Source organism: Rhincodon typus, chromosome 9, assembly GCF_021869965.1.
Source record: "Rhincodon typus isolate 14 chromosome 9, sRhiTyp1.1, whole genome shotgun sequence".
In the NCBI taxonomy this organism is placed as follows: Eukaryota; Metazoa; Chordata; class Chondrichthyes; order Orectolobiformes; family Rhincodontidae; genus Rhincodon; species Rhincodon typus.
Genome location: NC_063340.1, coordinates 23070243 through 23097908, shown reverse-complemented (window position 1 = coordinate 23097908; position 27666 = coordinate 23070243). Strand labels below are relative to the sequence as shown.

General features: G+C 39.9%; 1 protein-coding gene across 1 annotated transcript in view; it reads right to left on the bottom strand.

Moving 5' to 3' along the window:
- Positions 1–27198, bottom strand: part of prkn (parkin RBR E3 ubiquitin protein ligase) — a 451923-nt gene extending 424725 nt beyond the window's left edge. The window contains exons 1-3 of the mRNA XM_048600945.1: positions 27161–27198; positions 25732–25840; positions 16627–16742 (exon numbers count right to left, since the gene is read on the bottom strand). Coding sequence (XP_048456902.1) covers positions 16627–16742; positions 25732–25840; positions 27161–27198 — 263 coding nt within the window. The remainder of the gene's footprint in view (positions 1–16626; positions 16743–25731; positions 25841–27160) is intronic.
- Positions 27199–27666: the final 468 nt, after the last annotated feature.

Genomic DNA, 27666 nt, shown 5'->3' with positions numbered 1-27666 from the left:
GAATCTATCACAGCCTTAAACATACAGAAGGACTCTGTCCACAAAGCACTCTGTGACAAGGAGTTCCAAAGAATTTCAACCCTCTGAGAGAAGAAATTCCTCCTCATCCCAGTCTTAAATTTGCAGAAATAGCAGGTGCACTGGCGGTAATTTTCCAAAATTCGCTGGACTCTGGGGGAGTCCCAGCAGATTGGAAAACAGCAAATGTGATGCCACTGTTTAAAAAGGGAAGTAGACAAAAGATGGGGAATTATAGACCAGTTAGCTTAACCTCTGTAGTGGGGAAGATGCTTGAGTCTGTTATCAAGGAAGAAATAGCAAGGCATCTTGATAGAAATTGTCCCGTTGGGCAGACGCAGCATGGGTTCATGAAGGGCAGGTCATGCTTGACAAATCTTTTGGAATTCTATGAAGACATTACGAGCAAGGTGGACAATGGGGACCCAGTGGATGTGGTGTACCTAGATTTCCAAAAGGCCTTCGACAAGGTGCCGCACAAGAGGCTACTGCATAAGATAAGGATGCATGGCATTAGGGTAAAGTATAGCATGGATAGAGGATTGGATGACTAACAGGAAGCAAAGAGTGGGGATAAATGAGTGCTATTCTAGCTGGCAGTCAGTGACTAGTGGTGTGCCTCAGGGATCGGTGTTGGGACTGCAATTATTTACAATTTATATAGATGATTTGGAGCTGGGGACCACGTGTAGGGTGTCAAAGTTTGCAGATGACACTAAGATGAGTGGCAAAGCAAAGTGTGCAGAGGACTGTGAAACTTTGCAGAGGAACATAGATACATTGAGTGAGTGGGCAAAGGTCTGGCAGATGGAATACAATGTAAATAAATGTGAAGTCATACATTTTGGTAGGAGTAATATTAAAAAGGATTATTACTTGAATGGTAAAAAGTTGCAGCATGCTGCTGTGCAGAGGGACCTGGATGTCCTTGTGCATGAATCACAGAAGGTAGGTCTGCAGGTACAACAAGTAATTAGGAAGGCAAATGGAATTTTGTCCTTCATTGCTAAAGGGATTGAAATAAAAAGCAGAGAGGTTATGTTGCAGCTGTACAAGGTGCTGGTGAGGCCACACCTGGAGTACTGTGTGCAGTTTTGGTCTCCTTACTTGAGAAAGGATGTACTGGCACTGGAGGGGGTGCAAAGGAGGTTCACTAGGTTGATTCCAGAGTTGAGGGTGTTGATTTATGAGGAGAGACTGAGTAGATTGGGATTATATTCATTGGAATTCAGAAGATTGAGGGGGGATCTTATAGAAACATATAAAATTATGAAGGGAATAGATAAGATAGAAGTAGAGAGGATGTTTCCACTGGCAGGTGAAGCTAGGACAAGAGGGCATACCCTCAAGATTAGAGGGAGCAGATTTAGGACTGAACTGAGAAGGAATTTCTTCACCCACAGGGTTGTTAATCTATGGAATTCCTTGCCCAGTGAAGTAGTTGATGCTACTTCAGTAAACGCTTTTAAAAAAAAGGTAGATTTTTTTTGAACAATAAAGGAATTAAGGGATACGGTGAGAACGCGGGTAAGTGGATCTGAGTCCACGAAAAGATCAGCCATTATCTTATTGAATGGCGGAGCAGGCTCGAAGGGCCAGACGGCCTACTCCTGCTCCTAGTTCTTAGGTTCTTAATCTGAGACGATGCCCTTTGGTCCTAGACTCTCCCATGAGGAGAAATAGTTTCACGGAGTTTATCCTGGCAATTCCTTTAAGAATCCTATAAGTTTCAATGAGACTATTTTTGTAAACTCAAGTGAATAGAGTCCTAACTGTTTAGCCTCTGCTCACAAGACAATCTCTTAATGCCAGGGATCATCCCAGTGAATCTTCTCAGAACTGCCTGCAATGAAATGATATCTTTCCTTAAACAAGGGGACCAAAAATGCTCACAGTACTCCAAATACGGTCTCACCAGCACCCTGCACAGTTGCGGTAAGATTTCCATAATCTCATATTCCAAACCCCTTAGAATAAAGCCAACATTCCATTAGCCTTCCTAATTACCTGCTGCATCTGTGTGCTAGCAATCTGCATTTCATGCATATGTACTTTCGAGTCCCTTTGTGTTGTAGCTTTCTGCAACTTTTCTCCACTAAAATAATGTAGTGTTCTTTTGTTCTCCTTTTCAAAATCAACAACTGCATATTTTCCCACATTTTATTCCATTTGCCAACTTTTTGCCCACTGACTTAACCTACCACTATCTCTCCGTAAACTTGGCTACAGTACATTTGCTTCCTTCCTCCAAATCATTAACAAATATTGTAAACATTTGTGGTCCCAGCACTGATTCCTGTGGAACCCCACTGGATACAGATTGACAGTCTGAGAAAGAATCTCTTATCCCGACTCATTGTTTCCTGCCATATCAATATACTGCCTCCAGCACCATTGGCTCTTAACATTTGTGACTTTGCTGATTGCTTTTTGGATGTCCAAACATAACACATCCATTGGTTCTCCTCTAACCACTCTGCTGAGACTTCCTTGAAAATCTCTAATAAATTAGTCACACTGTCTCTGCTTGATTATATTATGATTTTCCAAATACGCTGCTATTACTTCCTTAATAACTAATTCCAACATATTTCCAATGATGGATGGTTGGCTATTCAGCGTATCATACAACATCATACAACAGAAAATTATTTTAGACCAGAGGCCTGAAAACCTAACCTCATTAACCTTGTTACACTTGTGGAGGTGCTCATCATCCCATTTACCTTGTAGGATGAATTATTTGGCCATAGAGATGGAAACTAAATGTTAAGTTAAAATGGACTTATTGAGAACTTTGCATTTGGTCAAAACTCCTCTGGTGTCTGTAGAGATTAATTTCTAATTTCTGGATCTCCTTGCCTTATTTTGCTGTTAACATTGAGTCCACTGAGAATCTAACCAGCTGGCAACACAACAACTGAGACTTCAGTCAAACAGCTTAAGTCTGGCAGAAGTCTAGGTAATCCGTCTTGAAATTTAATTCTGAAAGAATCTTGTATTTATCTGAAAATGGACCAAATTTCAGTATGCCAAATGCATATTATTGGACCTACATCAATTTGAAAAGGAATTCAGCAACTTCTCCCTTGATTAGTATAGCCCACCTGAATCTGAGCTCCTACAGGAAAAATTCTTCATTGGACACTAACTTTTTGGATTCTGAAAACCACATGAATTAATATCCATATCTTTGGGCAGAATTTTCCCATTTTCAGTTCTAGTGAATTATTGAAAGAAATTCATGGTTTCTGGTCCACAATGGCAACTTTTTCTCATCCAATTTTCACTCTTCACTGCATTAACCGTGCAGTTCAGATTTTGGGCGCTTTTGTTGGGGAATTGTGCGGCTACAGAGACAATGCTTGCAAATCTTCTGGCTTCCACACATCTGTCATCATATTTAAAGCTGCATACCATTTTAGACACTGTAAACCAGAACTTGCTCTTAACATTGTGGCCTCAACATTCAAGACATGGTCCAGAGGAAAGGAAAGCTAGCAGCTGCTTTGCATTCAGGAACCTGAAGATGTTAGTGGATGAGGTGGTGAGAGGAGGGAATTCTTTTTTCTGGCTTATTCCACCAAAGGAGACAATGCCACCACACCAGGCCAACGTGAATAGGAACTGCAGCCTGGGACACCCAGCAGTACAGGAAGAGGGTCAATGATCTTCTGCTTTCTACAATGTTAAGTGCCATCATCTTCTCTCTTCTCCCTCACACTCAAAGGAAGTTGACTCACTATAATACTGCCACTGCATTTACAGCTGACCATGTTGATTGACTACAACTCTACCAACCCCATTCTCCCAAACTACAGACTCTTCCTGTCTTCTGCATTTCTTCCTCAAACACTGGGGACACCATTCTGCCTCTCTTTCTCATGCATCATCATTATCTGCTCTTCCATTCACTTCCATCATGCTCAATTTTCCCCTTTGTCTCATTGCAAGCAGATGTGGCCCACAACTGGACATCAGGCCCCTCACTCTAATCAAGGAGAAAATTCTAGATTTGTCCAGAGAAGAGTACAACTACTAATGTGCAGTTGGGGAAGCTTCAATGGGCAATCGATGTAGTAACCCTCAATGTTCTATATTGTGCTGCTCTCCCATTATTGCTAGTGCTTACTCATTCTTAAACTGCACAATCCATTAATCCTTCTCTGATAACCTAATCTCTCCGCTCTTATATAGGCACCGCCAAAAAAACCTCCACAAAGAGGCCGTAACTGGAGATGTTCACCTCTCAGGAAGAAGCCACTGTACCCTCAGAGGAGGCATCTGCAAAGCATTCACTTGCACCCTCCAGCAGCTCAGAGACTTTCACCTCAGTGGGTACTCTATCAAGATTAGACTCAGCAGCATAATCTGCTGAGCACGTCATTGACACATCTCTGCAGCTCTTCAATGAAGAAATGCCCCAGGACTATGTCATTCAGAGAACCGCTTAAGATTAGGCACCTGCTCAGTTTGATGCAGAGACAAGCCTTGGCCACTAATGCATTAGTCAAACCGCAGAGACACAGCAGAGGAACAGCAAGCTGGTTTATCGGGGAACTAGTTAAGCTGGAAAGAAAACTCCACCATGTTGTCAGTACTATGTTAGCTCCAGAAGTCATGTGTCTAGCTGTCTCCATGGAGAGTTTAGCAGCTGCCATGGAATTCCAAGTCCAACGCAATGGCAGTACATCATCCCTCTAGCCATAGGTGCTTAGCCATAGGTGCTTAGCATCAATGGCAAGACAAGACAGGGCCAAGAGACCTTGAGCTCACTCCAGGTGCCACCTTATCTCAGAGAGACTAGCAAGCACCCTGTAAAATTCCAGGTGGAGGAGCAATAAACAGGGCTCCAAGAAGCTTCTTCAAGGACTCTGCACAGGTACTCAGCCCCTCCACCCCTGCCCTACCTGTGATCTCAAAGCCTGGAGCAGTTCAAGCCAAGAAGACAGCCTGCAACTGGGCAGGGGACCCTCAGCAGGCCTGGGCTGTTTAGGCCATTAGTAGTAGGAATGACCACTGGAGTCTTCCAAGCCAACAGGATCAACTACAAAGCAGGTTCCCTCCAATTGTGGAGGTTGAGACTATATTTAGACATAGTTGGAAGCAGAGGAAGTAGAGAATGTACTGAGGGCACTTTGGTGGGATGGGTAAAACATCAATATAAGTAACGTTTCACTTTTGTAAAATATGTTCACTTGCGCTATTAACATAAAGCTGAGTTTTTAGCTAATTTTAAATTGAAACAGCTGAAACTCAAAAATGGACTACCAATGAGCTTATACACAAATCTTAGTTCGTGAGCCAGTCTAAGGTTACATCTTGTACGTGGTTGTGGTGCTACTTTATGCAAAATGGAAATTCACAGTTTGCAAAAGGACAATCACCTAAGTCCACAAAAACATGAATAAGAAGAAATACAGATGTGAACTAATTAAAGTTACCTTTTGGGATCTACAATGGATTCTTGAACCAAACTTTGTGTGTGGACTTGGACTTTGACTAAGCTGAAAGACAGCACCTACAACTGCACAACACACCATCGTCACAAATGTCTCCCTCAATCCTGAAATATTGATGATTCATAATTGTCAGTCACAGCCAAACTTCTCCATTTACAAAGCCTTTATCAATACCACAAGTTTGACAGATTTTCTCCCCTATAATTGATACAATGTCCACAACTCTGGCTTCCACCACTGCCGGATTCTTAATTTGGCTACCTCCCGGACAGAAAATGAATGGAAATGAACCCCTGATATTAAATTTGGGAGCCTTGCGCTATCTCTCAACAACTTAGTCATTCACCACATCCTCCCCACCTGACCGTAAACATAGGTGCCAATATTTCCGTTTGATGAAATTTCATTAGATTTGGTAAAATTGATCAGGCTGCAAACCTGATGTAAGGCTACTGACCTGAAGGGTAAATTCAATTTCTCTCCACAAATGCCACTTCATCTGCCAACACGTTTGATTTTATTTCAGATTTCCAGCATCACCAGTGTTTTGTTTGGGATCTTCAGTTTTGAAATGAGACTTCTAATGATTATGGTTTCTCACAGTTTTTTTTAGAAAGGCAATACTGGTTGCATGTTTGAAATGTACTCTCAAACATAGGGAGTATGTGTATTAGACTAATTCATGAGCTCAGTCAATTTAACCAAATGTTACCAAGGATATGAATAACAGGGAGGCATTCATATTCATTAGCAGGGCGGCATTCATATTCATTAGCAGGGCACAGCCTGCTACTGTTGTTTGTGTTTAATATGCACAAAATACTGCAAATTTCATTCAGCTTGATTAAAATACTCAAGGTCTCAAACAGACTTTGTCTTAGATATCAACCACAAAAGGTAAGGATGCAAGCTGCAGCCAGAGAAAACAATGAAGTAAATACACGCAGAGGACTAAAGCTTCTGGGTAATCATGTTCAATATTTACAGCTAAACTACGGAATCTGTTTGCAAACCATCAGTACTTCAGCAATTTAAATGAAAAAACTCTTGAAGAAACCATAACAGGTGCCGCTAAGTTGATTTATTCAAAATATTTGTCATTCATTAAAGGTTTTTTTTGCCAATTAATAAATAAACTTCATCTCTGTAGAGGCATTTGATGAAGTGTGAGAAAAGTGCATCACTAATAACTGTTGGTGCAAACTTAAAGAGCTCATTTAGCTTGTAGCCTAATCAAGGAAGAGATAACATTCCCTTTTTCTCAATTATTCTATCATACCGAATCTAAGATGTCAGTATTGGAAAATGGGATACGTTTCCACATCAGACACCCAGTGTGGGTTACGTCTCTTAGGTAATAGTATAAACCAGGTGATAAAATCAATTCAGATGATGTGCCAATTCTACGTGTCTCCTGATTTTTATTTCTATTGACTTCAATCAATGGCTATTACCTACATTTAAATCCACCTTTTTAATGCCATGCATCTGTTTGGTATGAAATATGATGGTAAGTAAAATGGCCTCAGTCTAATCAGATATTACAGGTCCCTGCCACTAAAATGTGGCATCATTTGGAGTACAGCCATCTTGGAATTAGAAAACATCAATAGAGCAGCATGAACTATGTAACTGCACTACAATGTCTGTAAAACATTGTTTGCAGATTAAGCATGATGAAATAGATTCTCCTTCTGCACGTCTAGGAGCCCCAAAGGAGGTGGCTCAGTGCAACATCAGCTCTGAATAACATGAAGCTTCATTAGAGATGTAGCCACTGTGGGGACAAGGAAAAGATGAATGAGGGATGACTTAGTGAAGCACACAGTTTGAGTAAAGAATAACAAATACTTGACAATCATTTAGTGCACATAAGTATCTGTTACATCTTTGAGGCCAAATTGACTATTTTCATCATCTGGGGCACTTGTAGGATTCCACTGAATATGACAGCCAGTCTGCACCCAGAAGCTTCTACTGCAAATAGGATAGGATGCCACAGACAACTGAGGTTTAGATGAGTTGCTGGCTCCAGATTTACTTTCCTTCTATTTTTTCTCTGCTTCTGATATGTGGATGTGAAGGAACCACACCATTTTTACTTGGTTAAACCAGGTACTCTTTTACCATGTGTTTTGATGCTACAAAATTAGTTGGGGTTCAAGACAAACTGGTCAAAGAGAAGGCAAAGCCAAGAATTCTCTTCAGGCCCAGAATTCAAAGTAACACTATCCATTATACATCAACACCAAATACTGCCTATATGTTAGTCAGAAATATACCAGGCTCTGACTCACAGGTACATTAGTTAAAGACGAATCTATCTTCTTTGTGTTGATGCCCATTCGGTCCCTCAATCTTTCTAGTCTAAATTATTCTAACTCTGCCCCTAATGCGCAATTTATGCTCAGCAATTTGCAGCTCCATTACATCATTACAAGGTGTTCCAGGTTCCCTGAAGACTTTTTACAGCATTCTCCCAAAGTTTATTCTCCGTAATTATAAATATTGATTAATAGTTGGATAGGTTCTCAAATATGTTACTTAGGTTACTCCTTTTTGCTGTACATTTATTGTAAATTCTGTCTTTATCTTTCTTACCTCTCTCCAAATCTCTAACTTTGTTCACTCATATCAATAGATGAGTAAGGAAAGTCATGACAAGTTATAGAAACACGAAGTAAAATTAGTAACTGATCTTGCATTTCTCTGCTTGCATATGTCAATTGTTGATTTTAAATCTGATGTCAGAGTGAGGCCAAACATAAACTGGAGGAACAACACCTCATATTGCGCCTTGGGAGCTTATTGTCCAATGGCCTGAATATTGACTCTACCAGCTTCAAAGTCTCTCCTCCCACAATCTGTCCATCTTCCAATGCACCTATCTGCTACACCCTTCCCACTGACCCACAACAATAACCCCCTACCTGCATCCTCCTATCTCCATCTCACCTACCCTCCCTAGCGCCCCACCCCCTCCCTCCATTTATTTTTACCCCCCGTCAGTCCTGGCAAAGGGTTTTGGTCTGAAATGTTGACTTTCCTCCTCTTTAGATGCTGTCTGACCTATTGTGCTTTTCCAGCTCCACATTTATTGTCGATAATTTTATGTTAAGCAAAGGTATTAGGGATATGGGCCAAAGACAGGTATGTGGAGGTAGGCACCAGAACAATCATGATCTTGTTGAATGATGGAGCAGGCTCAAGAGGCTGAATGGCCTGCTCCCGTTCCTATGTTAGATCAAAGATTCAATCAACCAGCTGAAGGAGTGTGCTGATGTAACTGCAGGAACGTATAAGAATGACAAGATGATTAAACTTCTTCTGTTCCATTATTAACATTGGATAGCACTGTTTGTTCCCCTGGGAAGAACTGAAGTAGTCCAACAATTTTTTTTTGTTCATGTAAAGAAGCTTGTTTCCTTGAAGTATTGATGTGTTCTATAAGATTCTGTTCCAAGGCATGAGTTTACATATTGGGTTGGGAACAATTGGATTTCCTGCTTGGTGTGTTCTTGACACTGTAGCACAGCTTTGAAAAATGGCTTCTTTTCCTACAGTGAGTGCACTGTTGGAAGAAGGCTGTATACTTTTGTCTTTGTTGATGTGGCATTTTTGAACTTCAGACGTGACCAGATAATGTAGTATTGTACTGATGTTTGTTAAATGTAGTATACTGTTCATATGAGAGGTCTGTTCCTACTGGTCAGATGGCTTATTGAGTTTTAAATCATCAACATACTCTGGAGAATATGCTGCATTAAATAGAATTTCTGATATATGATGCTTCTTGTACAATTTTCCAGACTCTGTATCCACTGCTGTTTAGACTTCTTGTTATTGAGTCATAGAGCTGTACAGCATGGAAACAGAACCCGTTGGTTCAACTCGTCCATCCCAACCAGACATCCTAAATTAATCTAGTCCCGTTTGCTAGCATTTGGCCCATACCGCTCTAAACCCTTCCCATTCATATACCCATCCAGATGCATTTTAAATGTTGTAATTGTACCAGCCTCCACCACTTCCTCTGGCAGCTCATTCCATACACACACCACCTTTGTGTGAAAAGGTTGCCTCTTAGGCCCCTTTTAAATCTTTCCCCTCTCACCTTAAATTTTTGCCCTCTAGTTTTGGACTCCCCCATCCCAGAGAAAAGACCGTGGCTATTCACCCTATCTATGCCCCTCATAGTCATAGTCATAGTCACAGAGTCATACAGCATGGAAACAGACCCTTCGGTCTAACTAGTCCATGCCGAACACAATCCTAAACTAAACTAATCCCACCTGCCTGCTCTTGGCCCATATCCCTCCAAATCTTCCCTAGTCATGTACTTATCCAAATGCCTTTTAAACGTTGTAACTGTACCCACTTCCACCACTTCCTCAGGAAGTTCATTCTACATGCGAACCACCTTCTGCATAAAAAAAATTGCCCCTCATGTCTTTTTTAAATCTCTCTCATCTCACCTTAAAATTATGTCCCCAGTCTTGAAATCCCCTCATTCTAGGGAAAAAACAACTAGCATTAACATTTTCTATATCCTTCATTATTTTATAAACTCTTATAAAGTCGCCTCTCAACCTCCTACGCTCCAGTGAAAGAAGTCCCAGACTATCCAGCCTTTCTTTATCACTCAAACCTTCCATATCCAGCAACATCCTTGTAAATCGCTTCTAAACCCTCTTTAGCTTAATAATATCCCTCCTACAACTGGGTGATCAGAACTGGGCACAGTATTCCAGAAGAGGCCTCACCAATGTCCCGTACAATGTCAACATTATGGCAGCGTCAGCTGAAATCACTGAAAGCAAGGAGCTGAATTCTTCTGAGGATTCACGCAGATTAAGGGCCGCCTCAGCAACTTTCATCTGGTAACTCTCACTTCTCAGATTAGTAACAGCAAAGTGTGGAAACATTAATACCAATCAACAGAAAGAGAAATCATGCGACCATTCTGCTTTTCATGCCCACATCATCTGGAAATGAAAGAGCTATCCAACTTAATCCTGTGTTCCAATTCATAATTAGCCAAATCAATCAATTTGTAGTGAGTAAATCTTTATGGTCGTGGCATAATTGTTATCTTAAGGATTATCCAGCCTGTTGAATAGAGTTTAGCATTTATGGGAGATGTCCAACAGGAACACTTTTAACTTCAACACCTTTTCTAAACAGTCAACCTTCTACATTGATAATAAAAGTACCTGCTTAGTCATTGCAAAAAAGGCCTGAGAAAGTTTCTGGTAATATCCTTCCACTGTCTCAGTCCCATAATGCTCCATGGTATTTCAACAGCAAACCATATAATGCAGCTGTGGGGTGCTTACAAGGCCATGATCTTGGTATGATTTTATAAACCTTGCAAGGTCACCCCTCAGCCTCCGACGCTCCAACAAAATAGCCTCAGCCTATTCAGCCTGTTCCTATAGCTTAAACCCTCCAATGCTGGCAACATCCTTGTAAATCTTTTCTGACCCTTTCAAGTTTCACAACATCCTTCCAAGAGTAGGGAGACCAGAACTGAACGCAGTATTCCAAAAGTGGCCTAACCAATGTTCTGTACAATCTGAACATGACCTCTTTACTCCTATATTCAATGCACTGACCAATAAATGTAAGCATACCAAATACCTTCACTATCCTGTCTATCTGCGACTTTACTTTCAAAGAACTATGGACCTACACTTCAAGGTCTCTTTGTTCAGCAACACTCCCCAGGACATTACCATTAAATGTATATGTCCTGCCCTGATTTGCCTTTCCAAAATGCAGTACCTCACATTTATCTAAATTAAACTCCATCTGCCACTCCTCAGCACACCGGCCCATCTGATCAAGGTCCTGTCGTACTCTTAGAGGTATATCTTCTATTGATTGAAGAAATCAGTAACTGATTTACCTAGGATACAGAGTGCTTCTTCCCCATTGACTTAATGTCAACACTTGGTCAAATGTGGCTTTGATGTCAAGGGTAGTCAGTCTTGCCTCACCTCTGGAATTCAGCTCTTTAGTCCATGTTTGTACTAAGTCTGTAATGAGGTCAAGGGCTGAGTGAGTTGAGCAGAATCCAAATTGAGCATCATTACTAGGCAAGTGTTTCTTGATAGCACTGTTGATGATACCCATCAGTTTACTGATGAGAGTAAACTGATGGGATAATAATTTGTCAAACTCGATTTATCCTGCTTGTTGCATACAGGCCATACCAAATTTTCTATATTGTTGCAAGGCGGTCTGGTGATTCAGTGGTGAGCACTGCTGCCTCACAGCACCAGGGACTGGGTTTGATTCCATCTTTGGGAGACTGTCAGCGTGGAGTTTGAATGTTTTCCCTGTATCTGCATGGGTTTCCACCGGATGTTCTGGTTTCCTCCCACAGTCCGAAATACATGGATTGGCCATGGTAAATCGGCCTGTAGGGTCCAGGGATGTACAGGCTAGGTGGACTAGCTACGGTAAATGTAGGGTTACAGGGATAGGGTAAGGGGGTGGAATGTTCTTCAAAGGGTCGGTGCAGACTAGATTTACTGAATGGCCTCTATCTGCACTGTAGGTATGCTGTGACTTACATTGTCCGGTAGTTGCCAGGGTTGAAGCTGTACTAGAACAGTTTGACTACAGTTGTGGAACAAATCTTACTTGCTACTTATGACTACTACCACTTAAATAAAATGTCTAGTTTTATTAAACATCAGCAAACGGAAGTAAATCAATAAACAAAATTTGCTATTCACATTGCCTTATGTTGTGAGTTCCTTTTTAGGGCGAAATACCTCATTCCAGGTAATTTCAGTGATTTTAACCAGTTCTTCCTAGCAAGGCTGGTCTCTAATCCTTCACTATGATAGTGAGTAATTTTGCCCATTATTCCTTGTATGTGACTGAAACCATCATCCTTTTCCATTATGGAGATTTTCTTTTCTGCATAATTTCTTAATTCCATTGTGATTTGTCCAACTGATGTTTACTTGATTTTTGATGGTACAGTAATTCAAGAATCACAGTGACTGCAATTCCCATGCTAAAAACCATGTCTGTCAACTGTTACTCGTACTATGATGTTCTGTGATTTTTTTTATTGTAATATCCTTGTGTTCCTTTTCGGATCTCAGAAGACTTCTCATCAACATGCTGTTCTTTCATAATCATTTGCGGGGACTGCTGTTTCTTTCCACCAGCAACTTTTCCATGTATCTTCGTCCAACATGCCTTGGTGAGTTAAGCCTTCTTGCAGCTGTAGCACTCTGCATTCGCAGGTGGACAGTTCTGCGCTCAATGTTGGCCTAAACATTGCTGTCAGGATTTTGTAACAGCCTTAGTTGAGGTTTTTAGCTTACTCAGCTGCAGTTTATTTACATCAGCAAACAACTGGTGGTTATTAACTCTAACCTCTCACAGGTGGTTGTATTCATGGACAGTACTGTTTGGCAAATTATGCCGAAGGTAATCTGTTCCATAATGCTGCTCCCTCTTGAAATTCTCCTAACATTGCAATGGATGAACAGCTTTATCAGAGCCACAATAAACACTCTAATATCCTCACAGTGTAACCAATCTCTTGTTCTAAACTGATAGTTTTCTGTAATCTCCAATGGTTTGGGACTGTGCTGTTGCTCAAGCTCACAGAAAATGTTTCAAATGGCTTCACTGCTTAGTTTTGTTAATTTTTGAGAAAATTCTTCAGTGTTTCATATACTTCTGTACCTGGTTCAGTCAGAAACGTCGCCCTTATCTTTTCCCATACTCCCTACTTAACAGACGGACTATCAGGAACACCCAGGATATTATTAGCAGTAAAAAATACCTCGAGCTGCTCCACATACACAGCCTCTCAATCACATCTATACTCACTCAATAATACCTGCTGGTGGAGCCATCTTCGAAGGTTAGGAACCCAACTGTACAAACAACAATGCTTTTTAAAACTATTTCTCAACAAAAGAAAACATCTCAATTCCTCTATTAACTTACTCTAAACTGGAATCTTATCCAAATTAAATTTGATTGGCCAAGGACATACAAAACCCCACTCATGTCACAAAATGTGATATCTTTTCAAGGTAGACTAAATAGGGTGAAGTACACGAAAGTCAACATCAAACTAAACTGGTTTATTCAGATATACATATTTGCAAATTGTCACAAGAAAGTGCTATTACTCTGACCTCTGGAATTCAATTGTTTTGTCCATATTTGGACCAAGTTTGCAATGAAGTTTGGAGCATAGTGGCTCCGTCAGAACTCAAATTTGCATGAAATGTGCTCCTCATCTTGTCTTAACCATTCTACATGTAACCAAATACCTCATAGCATACTGTGTACTTGCGCTCCTGTGATGATTTTTCCTGCCGAGTTGTTCACAATCTGAGGCTTGCACCACCTCATCTGCCACCACCTGCTCTTCCCCTGGCATTGGCCAAACAGAAAGAGCAGGTTGGAGAATATACAAATGGTCAATTTGGAGGACTAATAGCTAATAAGACAGTCACTACAATGTCAGATACATTGTGTTTTAAAGTGGCTACATGTTTTCACTTTTACATTGTTTTAGATTATCTTATACTTCTGTAGGACAAACAGTTTTCTTTATCCTAAATTTGATTTTAATTAGAATTGATCATAATCATAATATTAATATGATATCAAATAGATATGTTTTGAACTTAGATTTCTGATTTGAAGTTTGGCATAAACTAAGTCATCATGTACTTAATGTGCAGGTTGGATAATCCAGTTGGCTGGATGGCTATAAAGTAATGCAAAATGACTAACAGTTCAGCTCCTGCAATGGCTTGTGGTATTTTGTGGCAGCTGCCTCTTTTCCTTATGCCATGCTTGGTGTGGAGTAATGCCCCTAAGGCTACATAACCACTTGAGCTCTCTAGAAGACAGACGTTTGAGGCATACGGCTAATTATTTTTCCTTACATTTGGAATATCCTTGATTCCAATTTCTGTCTATTTCAGCATTTTGTGAAGAGTTCAATTAAAGCCTTTCAAAAAGCTGATAGTCTTTTATTTAGCAGGCAGAAATCATTTTTGGAGAAGGTAAGGAGGCAATGGGTAAAATTAAATGAATAATCATAGAAATAAGTTACCTACTCAAAAGTCAAAAGCACCACTAAGTTCTCTTCGTATCATGCTTGGTCAGTGATGCCCTCATCCCGTGAATGAATAAAGAAATGAGTGTTGCAGCTTATTGCAAACTGTAATACAGAAGTTATTTGTTTCTGTTGCATGTTGAGACAGATTGGTTTAGGTATAAACTCAGTTTAAATTGCTGCAAAACTCTACAGTGGATGGTTCCTCTGGAATTAACATCACTATTTTAGCTTCTCTCAAATACTGCAGGCTGAAGAGATTGATGTAATGTCATGTTCAGATTCATCATTTCTCATTCCAATGTCTAGAACCACATTTGTATCACCAGGAGTACAATTCAATCAGTACATAATAGTCACTGCAATGGAATACTTTCCGTTCTTTTCCCTGGCAAGGATAAAATCTTCAGTCTAAAATGATTGTCACCACATGAAAAATGTGTGAAATTTGTTCTGAAATGAAATTGCTTTTTGAAGTCACAATGCAGTACATCACTCCAGTTTTCCTTCTGCAGTGTGATAATTTTCATTACCATTCAGGAAATCCATTATCAGCAAAACTGAATATATTTATAGAAAAACAGCATAATTGTCTAATTGAATAACAAGGCATCTTCTAAATATCAAAATGCTAATTACACCAATTAGTGAATAAGAGGCACTGTCATAGAATCATGGAGTCATTATGGAATAGAAGGAGGTCATTCCTGTGCATACCCAATTTTAACTGCACCGCCAGCAGTTGTTGCACTTTCAATTGCTTAGACCCTAAACTCTGGGATTATGTCTTTCTGCGTCTCTACCTCACTTTCCTCTTTCAAAACACTGCTTAAGACTTACTTACTTGAGCAAGACTTTTGATCATATTTTTGGCTACATATTACCTGGGGGTTATGACCCTGATGTCAGCATAGAAAGGAAGTCTAAACCCCATTTACTCTCATTGTGACGTGCCCAGTAATTTTACCAAAGGTGGCCTCCTAATCAGCTGCCTGTGGCATGCCTTCCATTGAAGGATGCTGCTGATGCTCCTGGTGCTGCGAGCCAAATCACAGGACCAACAGCTCTGATGCCTCAGCAACGTTACCAGGTGAGCTCATCATTGCTGACAAATGCGGGAGGCTTCGGGAGCTTTGCCAATATTTTTTAAATTAAAAGCCCTTGTGACAACTGGTGTAGAACAAACTATTCTGGGGAGGTAATTAGGGCTATGGATGCTCTTTTTATTATTTACAGCCCATTCTTTTGGCCTGTGAGACCTTCCCTCTTGGGTTGATGCCAGCAGGCTGCATCTTAGTTGGCAGCCTCTGTATATTGTGGGTGGTTACCTGACCTTCAGCATGAAGTGGCTCCAAATTTGACCTTTACAATGTATATGAGCTGCCCAGTTCCCTGTGGTAGGCAACCTCCCTGCATCTTGTCCCAACTGTGGTTACACGCTTTATGGTGGCAAAGTGTCAGGTACCCGATCTGAATTGGTTCTCTGCAGTTTTACCGAAACCACCGCTCCCAGGAATTGTAAAATCCTGGCTAACTTCTCCTTATGTAGCTCAGTGTCATACTTAATTAATAAGGCTCTCATGAAGCACCTTGGAACATTGCATTCCATTTTACATTTATCATAATATAAATAGAAATTGATGTAAGTTAAGTAATTGTAGCTATTTTAGGAGCCACTGTTTAGTTTCATTATTTAGAATATTATTTCAAGCAGTTGAAACAAAATCACTGTAGTGCATCAAGATCAGCATCTAGTAACTGAGAAATGGAGGAACAGGGAGAATAGACTGAGAAATAAGCACTTAACAGAGATTTAGAAAGGAGATTGTTATTCTTTTGTTTTTAATACAAATCCACATGCAAAACATTTTCTTCAAGGCAAACAATACTGTTCTAAGATCAACAGAGGGAATTTTACTTTGAATATAAAGAAAATAAAGAATAGTTTTCCCTGAGGTATTGTTCTGTCATTTACTTTACTCATATCATCAAAATCCTTCATCATCAAGAATACAGTTAAATAAGTATTATACTTACACAGTGTCAGTACAGGCTATACATGGGATGTTTTGTCTGTTTGGAGCAATTAAGTTCAAAACCACAGATGTGTCACTCTCAGAGGTTGGATGTTTTCCACACTTGAAGTAAAACTCCTGTAAAATGTAAACATGAGTTAGTGGCACATTATAACTGATAAAACACATTTTACTTTAATCGTTTGAGGTTAAGTATTTGGACTCCATCAATCATATAAAATTTTCTATCTGCTGTATGTGAGGGATGTTTTATGGAACAGTGTGTAGTCAGAAGCTCTGGATTCAAGTCTCACTTCAGGCCTTGATGGCCAAGGAAGGTTCATAACACAGCCAAACAAGTTAAGCGTTAAGTTGTAAATCCTAATGGCAGGTAGTAAGAGTGAGAGAGATAAGGCTGGGTGTTGATTCAGTTGGCACAGTTTGCTAGATGCTGGTGGGTGATCAGATTGATGCAAACAGAACAGAATTTGATCCCTGTTCCAGCTGAGGTGGATTTAAGACCTTCCACATTGCATTACCAATGGGTGATGAGGACAATGATGAAATCCCGATACAGCTAACAATGCTTGGTGATTGGTATCTACAAGAGATACATGCACCAATATTCACATAGTTGCAAGCTAGCACTTCGTACTGTCCTGTAGAGCATCTGCAGTCAGTTTCCAACAACAGGCACGACACTTAAGCAATTGATTAATCACTTTCTTTGATGTTCTGTAAGAGTACAGCTCCAGTTGCGTTTCCTGACACATCTGTTGTGACATATGTTTCCACATGACAACAGACGGAAGCGCTATCTTCCCCTTTAATGTAATAAATCCTGTTTGCTGTGCCATTGTCCACTCACATTGAGCATCTTTGCACGTTAGTTTTCAAAGAGGCTCCCACAAAATTTTCCCACAACGATATTCTAATTACCTGCCACTTCAAAAAACCATAGTGTTCCCATGCCAAAATTTCTGTCTCAAGCCTGCTGCAGTGCTCCAGCAAGGCTCAGCTCTGCTGGATATTTTCTCATCAACCTATTCAGAGATGTTATTACATGCCTCAGGAGCAGGTGGGATTTGAACTTGGGTCTGCTGGCTCAGAGGTAGGGACACTACCACTGCACCACAAGAGCCAGAACAGCATCCCATTTTCTGCTTGGGAAACCTGCAGCCTTCAGGACTCAACATCGAGTTCAATAATTTTCGAGCCTGAGCACCTACTGCCATGTCCTTTACACCATTCCCGCCACACTCCAGGCCCTGTTGTGACCAGGCATGTGTTTAGTTCAGCCAACCCATTTTTGCCTACTTATGGTCCCTATTATCAGCTTTTCTCCTTCCCTGGCTTACTATCAGCCATCCCTTTGTCTATCTAACTGCCACCTCAGTATCCCCGTCTCTCTGAGCTCTGTCTCCATCAATCCACTCACTCTTCCTTACCACCCATCCACTGCCATCAAGATAAATATCACTTTTTCCTAGATGCTCTCACTCCTGTAGAAGGGTCACTGGGTTCAAAATGTTAACTCGGTTCTTCATCCACAGATGTTGCCTGACCTGCTGAGTTGTTCCGGCAATATCTGTTTTTGTCTTACAAACTCTGCTTATTTGGGAATTCAGTTGTGATTAAAGTTGGTAGTAGTAAAGTAAAATGCCAATTCTTATATTTTAAATGTGATCAGAAGCATATGAATAACTTTAATGTTGTATGTATGCTTTAATCCAACTACCTTCAATCTGTACCATAGAAAGTAAACCTTGGAAAACGTGAACGTGCATTTCTCCTTGTTGAGTGTCTTCAGCACCACTGCTAACTGTGATCATTTTCAATATTGTCCTGTACACAGACAATGACATTGTTGAGTTGGCTGGCCCTTCTCTCAACGTCTGACAAGACTGAAAATGCAATCTTCTGGAATGAGCCTGATGCTGAACTTAGTAACATTTTGACAGCATTCGATGGTATGAAAATATTCCATCATGAGCCACGAAAGCTGCACAATATCTGGTTTTCTCTGCTATTAGTGCCTGCAGATACCGCCATTGCATTCGCCATTGTGAATTTGAAGTCAACAATGTTGCTGATAGTTCTTGGATTGTAGAAGTTGGATATTTATCTGGAGCGATTGCTTTGTTGATCACCCTATGTTGACACATAGTCTAAGTTTTTGAGTCATACAATAATTTGGTTCCCTGTGCATGGGATTGAGTTAATTCACTTAATGAAATGTCACCTTCAAGTCACTTCAACTCACAACACTTCAGCAAGGATTGCCAAATGGCAACCATCCAAAATGTTGCTAAACTGGTGAAAATGAATTGTCAACCAGAGCAGTGGAGCAGTACACCTTAATCTCTTCAAATCCAGAAATAAGGAAGGACACAGTTGTAAATTGTCAGTGTCATCCAACATGTTAATGTGTACTTTGATGGGGTCTTCAATTTTAAAGCCAAGTTCTTTGAGAAGTTTTATTCCCCACAAGGTTTCTGCCTCTGGCTACAAAGAATGTGAACCTTCTAAGCTAGAATTACAATCATTCTCAAAACCGACACAACCAAGTTATTGTAAACTGGGAGAGTGTCTATCGCATGAGTAAAAGGATGTCATGAAAAATAATGCAGGGTGGCAAATGTTATTCCCTTGTTCAAGAAAGGGAATAGGGATAATCCTGGGAATTACAGACCGGTCGGTCTTACTCCTATAGTGGGTAAATTATTGGAGAGGATTCTGAGAGATAGTATTCATGATTAATTGGAAAAGCACAGTTTGATTAGACATAGTCATTATAGCTGTATGAGGGGCAGGTCATGCCTCACAAGCCTTATTGAATTCTTTGAGGATGTGACAAAACACATTGATGAAGGCAGAGCAGTGGATGTGGTGAATATGGATTTTAGCAAGGCATTTGATTAGTTTCCCCATGGTAGGCTCATTCTGAAAGTAAGGAGGCATGGGATTCAGGGAAATTTGGCTGCCTGGCTACAGAATTGACTGTCCAATAGAAGACAGAGGGTGGTAGTAGATGGAAAGTATTCAGCCTGGAGCTCGGTGACCAGTGGTGTTCCATGGGGTCTGTTCTGGGGCCTCTGCTCTTTGTGGTCTTTATAAGTGCCTTGGATGAGGAAGTGGAAGGGTGGGTTAGTGAGTCTGCCGATGACACGAAGGTTGGTGGAGTTGTGGATAGTGTAGAGGGCTGTTGTAGGTTGCAATGGGACATTGACAGGATGCAGAGCTGGGCAAAGAAGTGGCAGATGGAATTCAACCCAGAAAAGTGTGAAGTGGTTCATTTTGGAAGGTTGAATTTGGATGCAGAATACAGGGTTAATGGCAGGATTCTTGGCAGTGTGGAGGAACAGAGGGATCTTGGGGTCCACGTCCATAGATCCCTCAAAGTTGCCACCCAAGTTGATTGGGTTGTTAAGAATGCATATGGTGTGTTGGCTTTCATCGGCAGGGGGATTAAGTTTAAGAGCCACGAGGTTATACTGCAGCTCTATAAAACCCTGGTTAGACCACACTTGGAATATTGTGTTCAGTTCTGGTCACCTCATTATAGGAAGGATGTGGAAGCTTTAGAGAGGGTACAGAGGAGTTTTACCAGGATGCCGCCTGGACTGGAGGGGAGGAAAGGTTGAGGGAGCTAGGGCTTTTCTCATTGAAGCGAAGAAGGATGAGGGGTGACTTGATAGAGGTGTACAAGATGATGACAGGCATAGATAAAGTGGATAGCCAGAGACTTTTTCCCAGGGTGGAAATGACTATCATGAAGGGGCATAATTTTAAGGTGATTGGTGGAAGGTATAGGGGAGATATCAGAAGTAGGTTCTTTACGTAGAGAACGGTGGGTGAGAATGCACTGCCAGTGGTTGTAGTAGAGCCAGATACACTGGGGACATTTAAGCGACTCTTGGATGGGCACATGGATGATAGCAAAATGAAGGGTACGCAGATTAGTTTTGATCTGAGAGTAGGATAATAGGTCGGCACAACATTGTGGACCGAAGGGTCTGTACTGTGCTGTACCGTTCTATGTTCTAATGATAGCAATGTTGATTGTTCAATTTACTTTTGTGCCAACATCAATGAGGAGTAACACTTAAATGTTTGTGATCTTGAATAAGCATTTCTAAAAATGACTTGGCACAATCTATGATGCTATACACTTGTCATATTCTTTGTCAACCTTCTCAATTTCGTGAAGTAATTTCTAAGTATGAGTTCCATTTTTTCCCTTGGGTTGTACACGGTGTTGTGAATGGATGGTATCTCCATAATTTGGGCATATTTCTGAGGGTATCTGAGTGTGATAAACATGTGTTGTTGAGACTGCTGAGGTCTCTTTGTCCATAGCCTTGCATGTGAGCAAGTTATCCAAGCCATGTCTGCAACCTGAGTCTGAGGTGCATTTCTGTGTGACCTCTTCAATTCAAACATTGAGGATTCAGTTTGTATTGCCAAGATCATAGCTTTTTCCAACGTTATATCATCTTCTCCAAGGAGGTGTTCCCTAATTTATAGAATTGAAGATTTTCTATCAGTTGGTCCTGAATCAGGTCATTTGTTAATTAGTGTGCCAAATGTACATCTGGTAGCCAACTGCTGGAGTGCTGTCATATATTGTTTTGTAGACTCATGATTTCCCTGACATCTCTGGTGGAATATGTATCATTCAATTATTGCAATTTTCACGAGCACTCATTGCCAGATCAAATGTAGATATCTGTGAGCAGCTTGGCCTTCTTTCTGAGGAAGTGGACAAATCTTGCCTAGTTGTGGGTCACTGCTACCTGGACAATGTCCATATGCATTGCAACTAATATGGATTGAACCTTGAACTCTGTTGATTTGATGACAAGGTTGGATCTTCCAGTGAAGAAAAGAGCTACTGGAACCAGTGAACTTAAATGATTCTTCATCTTCATTGACAGTTGTTGAGATTAAAGGAATAATTGACCATGTTGTTATGAGATATCCATTGGAGTTAAGAGTGCATAAGATGATGGTATTCTTCATCAAGATGGAGAGTGAGGTAGTTGATTCTGAGACTAGGCTCCTGAATCTTAGTAAGGGAGACTATGATGGTATGCGTTGTAAATTGGCTGTGATGGATTGAGAAATGTTACTGAAAGGAATGACAGTGGATAAGCTCCAGCAAACATTCAAAGAGCGAACGAGTGAACTACAAAAACTGTTTATTACTGTCTGGTGCAAGAATGCAAAGAGAACAATGGCCAAACCATAGCTCACAAGTGAAGTGTTAAAAGCAAAAAAAAAAACGAATTGGCAAAAAAAAAGACCTGAGGAATGGGAACATTTTAGAAGTCAACAAAGGAAAACAAGAGATTTATTAGTAAGTGGAAAATCGAGTATGAGAGTAAGCCTGTGGCGAATGTAAGAGCTGACTGTAAAAGTTCCTACAGATACGTAAAGAGAAAAAGATTGGCAAAAACTAATGTAGATCCCTTACAGTCAGAAATGGGGGAATTTATAATAGGGAACAAAAAATGGCTGATGAAATAAATTCATCGCTTCTGTCTCACAAAGGAGGCCATGAATAATGTATCAGAAATAATGGGGAACAGAAGGTTTACTGAAAAGGAAGAACTGGAGCAAATCTATACTATAGAAAATTGATGTTGAAGAAATCAATGAGATTGAAAGCTAATAAATCTCCAAGGCCTGAAAAAATACATCCCAGAGTACTTAAGGAAATTGCCCTAGAAATAATGAATGCATTGGTGGTCATCTACCAAGATTCTTTAGACTGTGGAATAGTTCCTATTGATTGGAAGGTAGCTAATGCAATGTACTGTATTTAAAAGGGGAGGTAGAAAGAAAACAGGGAATTAAAACAGAGTCTGATATCAGTAATGCGGAAGATCCTAAAATCCATTATCAAGAATTTCATCGCAGAGCACTTAGAAAATAATGGTAAAATCAGACACAGTCAGCATAGATTTACAAAAGGAAAATCATTCTTGACAAATCTACTGGAATTATTTGAGAGTGTACATGTAGGATTGATCGGTGGAATCTGTGGATGTGGTTTTATATGGACTTTCAGAAGGCTTTCGATAAAGTCTCACATAAGGGATTAATGTGTAATTTAAAGCACATGGGATTGGGAACAGTGTATTAGAAAATTGGTTAGCAGACAGGAAATAAGGAGTAGGAATAAATGGGTCTTTTTCTGAGTGGCGCTGACTGGTGAGGTACCACAGCGTTGGTACTAGGACACCAACCATTCACAATATATGTTAATGATTTAGAAGAAAGAGCTAAATGTAATATCTTAAAATTTGCAGATGTCATAAAGCTGAGTGGAATGGTGAGCTCTGAGGGTGCAGTGATCTTGCGCTGTGATTTGGACAGGCTGAGTGAGTAGACAAATGCATGGTAGATGCAATATAATATTTTTTCATGCATGGGATCAGGGCATCACTAACTAGGCAGCATTTATTGCCCATCCCTAATTGCCCAGAGGGCATTTCAGAGTCAACCATATTGCTGTGGGTCTGGAGTCACATGCAGGCCAGACCAAGTAAGGATGACAGTTTCTTCCCTAAAGGATATTAGTGAACCAGATGGGTTTTTCCTGGCAATGGAATCATGGTCATCATTAGATTTTTAATTCCAGATATTTTACTGAATTCAAATTCCACCATCTGCTGTGGCAGGATTTGAACCCAGGTCCCCAGAACATTATTAGAGTCTCTGGATTAATAGTCCAGAGATAATATCGCTAGGCAATTGCTTCCCCAGTATAATGTAGATAAATGTGAGGTTATCCAATTTGGTACCAAAAATATGAAAGCGGATTATTATTTAAAAGGCTGTAAGTTAAGAGAGAGGGATGTTCAATGAGACTTGAGTGTCCTTATACACCTGATGCTGAAAGTAAGATTGCAGGTGCAGCAGGCAGTAAAGAATGCAAACTGCACATTGACTCTCCTAGCGAGAGGATTCGAGTACAGGAATAAAGATGGCTTGCTGCAATTATATGGGGCATTGGTGAGGCCACACCTGGAATAGTGTTTGCAGTTTTGGTCTCCTTATGAGGTAGGGTCTTCTTGCCATAGAGGGAGTGCAGTAAAGGTTTACCAAATTGATTCCTGAGATGGCAGAACTAAAATGAGGAGAAACTGAGTTGGTTAGGATTGTATACACTGGAACTTAGAGAATGTGGGCGGAATCTCTTTGAAAACTATAGCATTCTAATGGAACTAGCCAGGTTACATGCAGAAAGGATGTTCCTGATGGTGAGTGAGTCCAGAACCAGGTAAAATAGATTAAGGATTACGGATAAAACTTATAGGACTGAGATGAGAAATTTCTTCAGCCAGAGTGTGGTGAGCCTCTGGAATTTGTAATTGTAGAAAGTGATTGAGGCCATAACATTTGTTTTCAAGAAGGAGGTAGACATCACTCGTTTTGCTAAAGAGATCAAGGGATATGGAGTAAAGGTGAGATTAGGACATTGAGGTCAATGATTAGCCATGATCATATTGAATGGCAGAGCAGGCTCCAGGGATCGAATGGCCTATCTCTGCTCTTATCTTCTACGCTTCTATTTGTGTCTCAGAGTTCAGCAGATTTGACACACATCAGGTTTATTGCATGAACAAAAGTTTTGATCATTGCTTCAAAATGTCTATTCCTTCCACCCTACTTCCAGTTTCTCAGCAATCACATCTACAGGCTTGACTAATGGCAAACAGCAAAGACAACAGACTATAGATAACTACAGTTCAAACATTGAACAAATGAACTCAACTACATTCCAGAAAAATATATAAATAGCTGTAAAATGCTTTGGAATATTTTGAGTTTAAATTGTGAAAATAAATTGTCAATTTATCAACAAGGACTCATTTTCCTGTAGTAGTGACAAAGTAGTTACTACTCATGAGAAAAGTGTAAACTCTTATTGAAATAGACCTAATGATTAATCAAAGGTTGCACCAGCCACAGGGTGCAGGCCTATTCTCTACAAATTCTGCTGTTGCCAATGGCTGATTTTCAATGCGATCTAATGTATTTCTAACAGTCTTATTAGGCAACATCTGTGGAGAGAAACAGACTGAACATTTCAGGTTGATGACCTTTCACTAGAACATTCATTAGACCCTGAAATGTTAGCCACAGATGCTAGCTAACATGCTGAATATTTCCAGCATTTTATATTTTTATTTAAGATTTCTAGTATCTAATATTTTTCTTTTGTGTTCATAAAAGATTAATGTTTTAAAATTCTTGCAATTACTGATTTTAACACACATAAAAATAGTTATCAATCTGATAGAAAATAAAGAATGAGATAACTTGTTGAATGTCAGCATTTGAAGTCAGGATACCAAAAGAAAAGAAGATTTTAAAGGTTTATGGAGTTGAGTAACTGATAGAAACACTTCAGAATAAGGCATTATTTTGAGTTTGCTGAACATGGATGCTGACTGTATTCAATGAAGGAGAAGCTGGACTGATACACCGTTAAAGCTAACTGTTCAGTTAACCTCTAGCCAGAGCAAAACTAAAATGATTTTTTGATAGATCCTTTAAAAAGGAGTATGGAAAGGTCACTGGTTAATTAATCTAATTCAAAATATCAGCTTCATAATCCTTTGTGATCTCATAGCATCACCTAACACCTCACCCCTGAGAATAATCTGGTTATCTTCTAATGAAAAATGATTGAGTAAATATACCACCAATATTAGGATAATTTAATTTAAATATATCTTGAAAACCCCAGCCAGTTAAGTTTATCCAAGTGTGAGTGTCCTTGTTTATTCAAATCATGCATCTGCTAAGCTATAATTACTGGATATAAAGTCACTGGAAAGAGCACAGAACTAAACAACAGTATACATTTAATCAACCAACAACAATATCAAAGATGCAAATTATTTAGTGTGTAAAAATGTTTTATCTACTCCTATATCATTCCTCTTTTTACAATTTAATGGAAGTGTTAATCTATTTGAAGCAACCCATAAGAGAGCTGTGCTAAGAATAGATTTTTCAAAACTGTTAACACAGCCAGTTGAGAAATAAACTTGAACAATCTACAAGAAATAATCTTGCCCTCTTAAGGAAGTCCAGCATGGCATGTCTGTACCTTGCTTTGCTGATGTCTCCAGAGTTCCGATGCTGTGATCTGCGAGGCTTGACAGTGAAATACTTCCTCTGGCTTTCCACTGAGAGCAAGAAGGCATGGCAGGAAATTGCTCAGAAGATGACCAGAAGAAGCATATTATCACAGTACCAGAAACAAGTGCTTCAATAATCTAAACAAGGCAGGAATAATGAAGACAATGGTGTATTCAACAATATCTTTCTTTGTATTATGCTAAACATCTCCACTCTACCTTCCCAAGCCTACTCATTCATATCACTACCACACCAACTGAACTAGCAAATACCTACCTATCTGACTCTGCACTTCTTCACATCTCCATTTGTCCATCCAGCACACACAACCTTGTCTTAACACAAAATGACGATCTTGATCACAGTTATCCTCAAATACGGTCTATCTATCCATCTAGTCACTATATTCCATTATTCTTCTTCATAAGTTTCATCTGTGGTCCAAGTTAATTTAGCATAAGCAGTACCCATGCTGATCTGATATATCACAGACACAAATTGGAGGTCAGACAAATCAAAATAGTAACTGTCATCACAAATGTCATTAAAGTGATCTGCAATGTATATAGAATAGCAAAGGTAAACTCTCAGACCAATTTTTATGAGCAAAGCCTTATACTCAATTAGGTAAGGAAGCAGCTATGTAGTTTAAGTAGTTATGGTGGATTTTTCATTTCTTCTCATCTTTTTTCCACAAGTGAGATCTAGGAAGTCCAGGAAACCTGTGCACCCACAATTAAATTTGAAAATTCTGATTTATAAAGCTTGTCTTCACTTGTTAACATATTTAAATTGACAATTTCCTTGAGGGGGTCCTCTTACCCCCAGAATTATCCATTGTAACTAAATGAAATAATTGATGGGTTACAGCCAGCTTCCCAGATGCTTTGTAAATAACCAGTATTGCATTGTACCTTCCCAAGCCCAAAATTCAAATTTTACAAATTCTCCAATAGTTGTCAAATAAGCCATTCAGTGAGTGAAAGAAAGATTCATTCTCTTTTATGCAGTAAGAAACACAAAATATGCAGTAATGGCAAGCTTAAAGGGAATAAAAACAGCAGCTGTTCATCCAACAACCCAGCAAGTGGTGGTTGCAATTGAAATCCTGGCATCTCAGGCAACTGAGATGATCGGAGAAGAAGACTTGGGAGGCCATGAAGGAGCTGCTGGTTCTGCAGAACAAATACTAATGCTCAAAGATCATAGAAGATATTCTGAAACAAGTGCTAACCAAAGATCTTTGTGGTCAAATAGAGCTGCAATCCAAATTTCATATCCTCAGGTGACACTTAAATCAGTTTTTAAATAGGATGAAGTGAAAATAGAAAAATCATAAAAGGATAGTGCACAGTATTGAGCCTAAAAGAACCCGTGTGAAGTTTCAGAGTCCTTACATGTTTGTTGCTTTCAGAAATGATGTACAGATGTCCATGAAAACGGTGCACTGAAACCAAAATGGATATTCATAGATAAGGAATCCTCAAGTCACTTCTGTTTACTGACAAATAGAATGTTCCAAATTACTGTACATGAAACTCTGAAAAAGGTTTCTGAAGCCAGGTCACTGGACTGGAAATGTTAACTGCTTTTCTGCTTTCTCTCATTTACACAGATGTTGCCAGACCTGCTGAGATTTTCATAGCAAATTCTGTTTTTGTATTTGTCTGACAGTTGGCTGTGACCTTGCTATATTCTCCTTATGCCCTGTCTTGTTTCACAGCGTTCAGCTTTGACTCAGTCTCTTCCTCAAGGATCTCAATTTCTAGGTCTTTTTGAAATTGTGGAGAAGGGAGCATGCCAGCAGAATTTACCACTGATCCTTCTCAATGCTATTGTAGCTAAATGGTATTGCAAATGCCTTGGAGAAACCAAGTCGGATCTTGTTCTTAATTATGAAACA